Source organism: Argiope bruennichi, chromosome 11, assembly GCF_947563725.1.
Source record: "Argiope bruennichi chromosome 11, qqArgBrue1.1, whole genome shotgun sequence".
Lineage (NCBI taxonomy): Eukaryota > Metazoa > Arthropoda > Arachnida > Araneae > Araneidae > Argiope > Argiope bruennichi.
Window position 1 is genome coordinate 92686523 of NC_079161.1, and position 1972 is coordinate 92688494.

A 1972-nucleotide genomic window follows, 5' to 3' on the forward strand; every position below is an offset into this window, starting at 1 on the left:
CAAATATAGCTGAGTGTTTCAGGGCAATCCATCGTGCTATAAATAATTTTATACAAAAATATCTATCTGTGTATCTATATATAACGCTAGCGTATATGGCACAGACATGATTTAATGTTCTACTGCGAACAATTAAATGTAAACAAATCTTCAAACTGCTTCAATGATCATTTTTACAGCTGTACTTCATTCAATGCTTCTCAAATGAATGGAGCTACAAAATATTATTAGAAATGTCCTGTTGAGTGCTTTCTGTAATATTTAAGTTTTTTTGGTATTTAATAAGCCCTTTCACATGTTTCTGAAAGTGCAGACCGACAGACAGTCAATCCATGGTTGAATTTGACTCAAAATGTGATAGGTGTTTATACTATAGATGTTAAATATGTGTACTGAATTTCAACCATCTAACTCTCTTCGTTTTGTAGTTATCGTGTTGACTTATATTCGAACAGCTGGAAAGACATTTAAACGGTTCAAAATTTGATAGATATCTGCAAATTCGGTGTAAAGGCCGTATACCAAATTTCAACCGTCTAACTCAAAGCATTTTTGAGGTACGTTTGTGACAGAGAGACAGACAGAAAAACAGACATTTTCCAAAAACGTGTTTTCGGAACTCAAGGACAGTACTGGTACAGTACAGACGATTATAGTACTTTCTGTATACTACATATACGAACGAGTAAGTAGTTAACGTGGAAAAAAAATCCCTTTATTTTTATGCTTTGCTATTCTAAATAATGCTTTTGCTTAATTATTGGTCTATGGAAACCAACGTTAAGTAATAAGACTGTTTGTATTATTGTGAATCTTAATTAGATTTTTTTTTCTTGTGTACCTATATATATAAAACAAAGTCGTAAATCGTGTTAGTTACACCATTTATAACTCAAGAACGGCTGCACCGATATTAATGATATTTGGTTTTTCGGATTCGTCTCAGCCCCGAATAGCAGAATAACCATTAAAATATCGTAAAAGTTCACGGGGAAAATTTAATCTTGGATTGCCCAAGGTATGGCGATATGGCGTTTTTTGGCATCCAAACCACAGATATCAACGATGAAATTGCCAGCTATCAAGTGGGTCGATATGTGAACTGCAATGAGGCGATTTGGCGTATATTCTCATTCCCTATTCACGAACTTTGTACATTTGGCGGTGCATCTGGAGAATGGCAACGAGTTTATTTCACCGTGTCGAATGTTGCTCAACGAGCTGAAGTACCTACACCAACAATATTGATGAGTTTCTTTGTGACTTGCCAAAGCGTCCCGTTTACCCGAACGTTGCTTTACTCGGAGATGCCACGTTATTACACTTGGAATGCTTCATCGAAGAAATTTCAACGTCGGAAGCAGGGCGACGCGGTTCCTGGTCATCCGGATGTGCGTTCTACTGATGCTCTTGGCCGTATTTATACATTACCTCCGAAGAATGTTGAATACTTCTATTTGCGGTTGTTACTGCTGGATGTTCGAGGGCCAACATCATTCGAATCACTACGAACTGTTAATGGTATAGTGCGCTCAACATTTCGTACTGCATGTCAAGAGTTCAATTTGCTTGAAAACGATAATCATTGGGACATGACAATGGCTGAAGCAACTATTTCTGCATCTCCAAATCAGATAAGCGTATTATTTGCTGTCATCCTTTCGACATGCTTCCCATCCAATCCACGTGACCTGTGGAACAAATACAAGGATAACATGTCAGAAGAAATTTTACATTGAATTCGTGTAAGTTCAAGAAATCTCGATATTGAGGTAAATGAGGAGATGCATAACCAGGCTTTGTTGTTGATTGAAGACGTGTTACCTCATGTGCTTCAGTTTATTAGTGAAGTTAAGAATGCCAGCGCCAGATCGTGAAATAAACGACGCGTTTAATCGAGAATTGGAACTTGAACGTGAATATGATCGACATAAATTAGCCCAATCAGTTCAAACAAATGTACCCCTGCTGT

At 37.3% G+C, this 1972-nt stretch overlaps 1 protein-coding gene across 1 annotated transcript; it reads left to right on the forward strand.

Annotated features, from left to right (window-relative positions):
* Positions 1 to 1028: 1028 nt before the first annotated feature.
* Positions 1029 to 1739, forward strand: LOC129956768 (uncharacterized). The gene has a single exon (XM_056068709.1). The coding sequence runs from the start codon at positions 1029 to 1031 to the stop codon at positions 1737 to 1739; it is 711 nt and encodes a 236-aa protein (XP_055924684.1).
* The last annotated feature ends 233 nt before the right edge of the window (positions 1740 to 1972 follow it).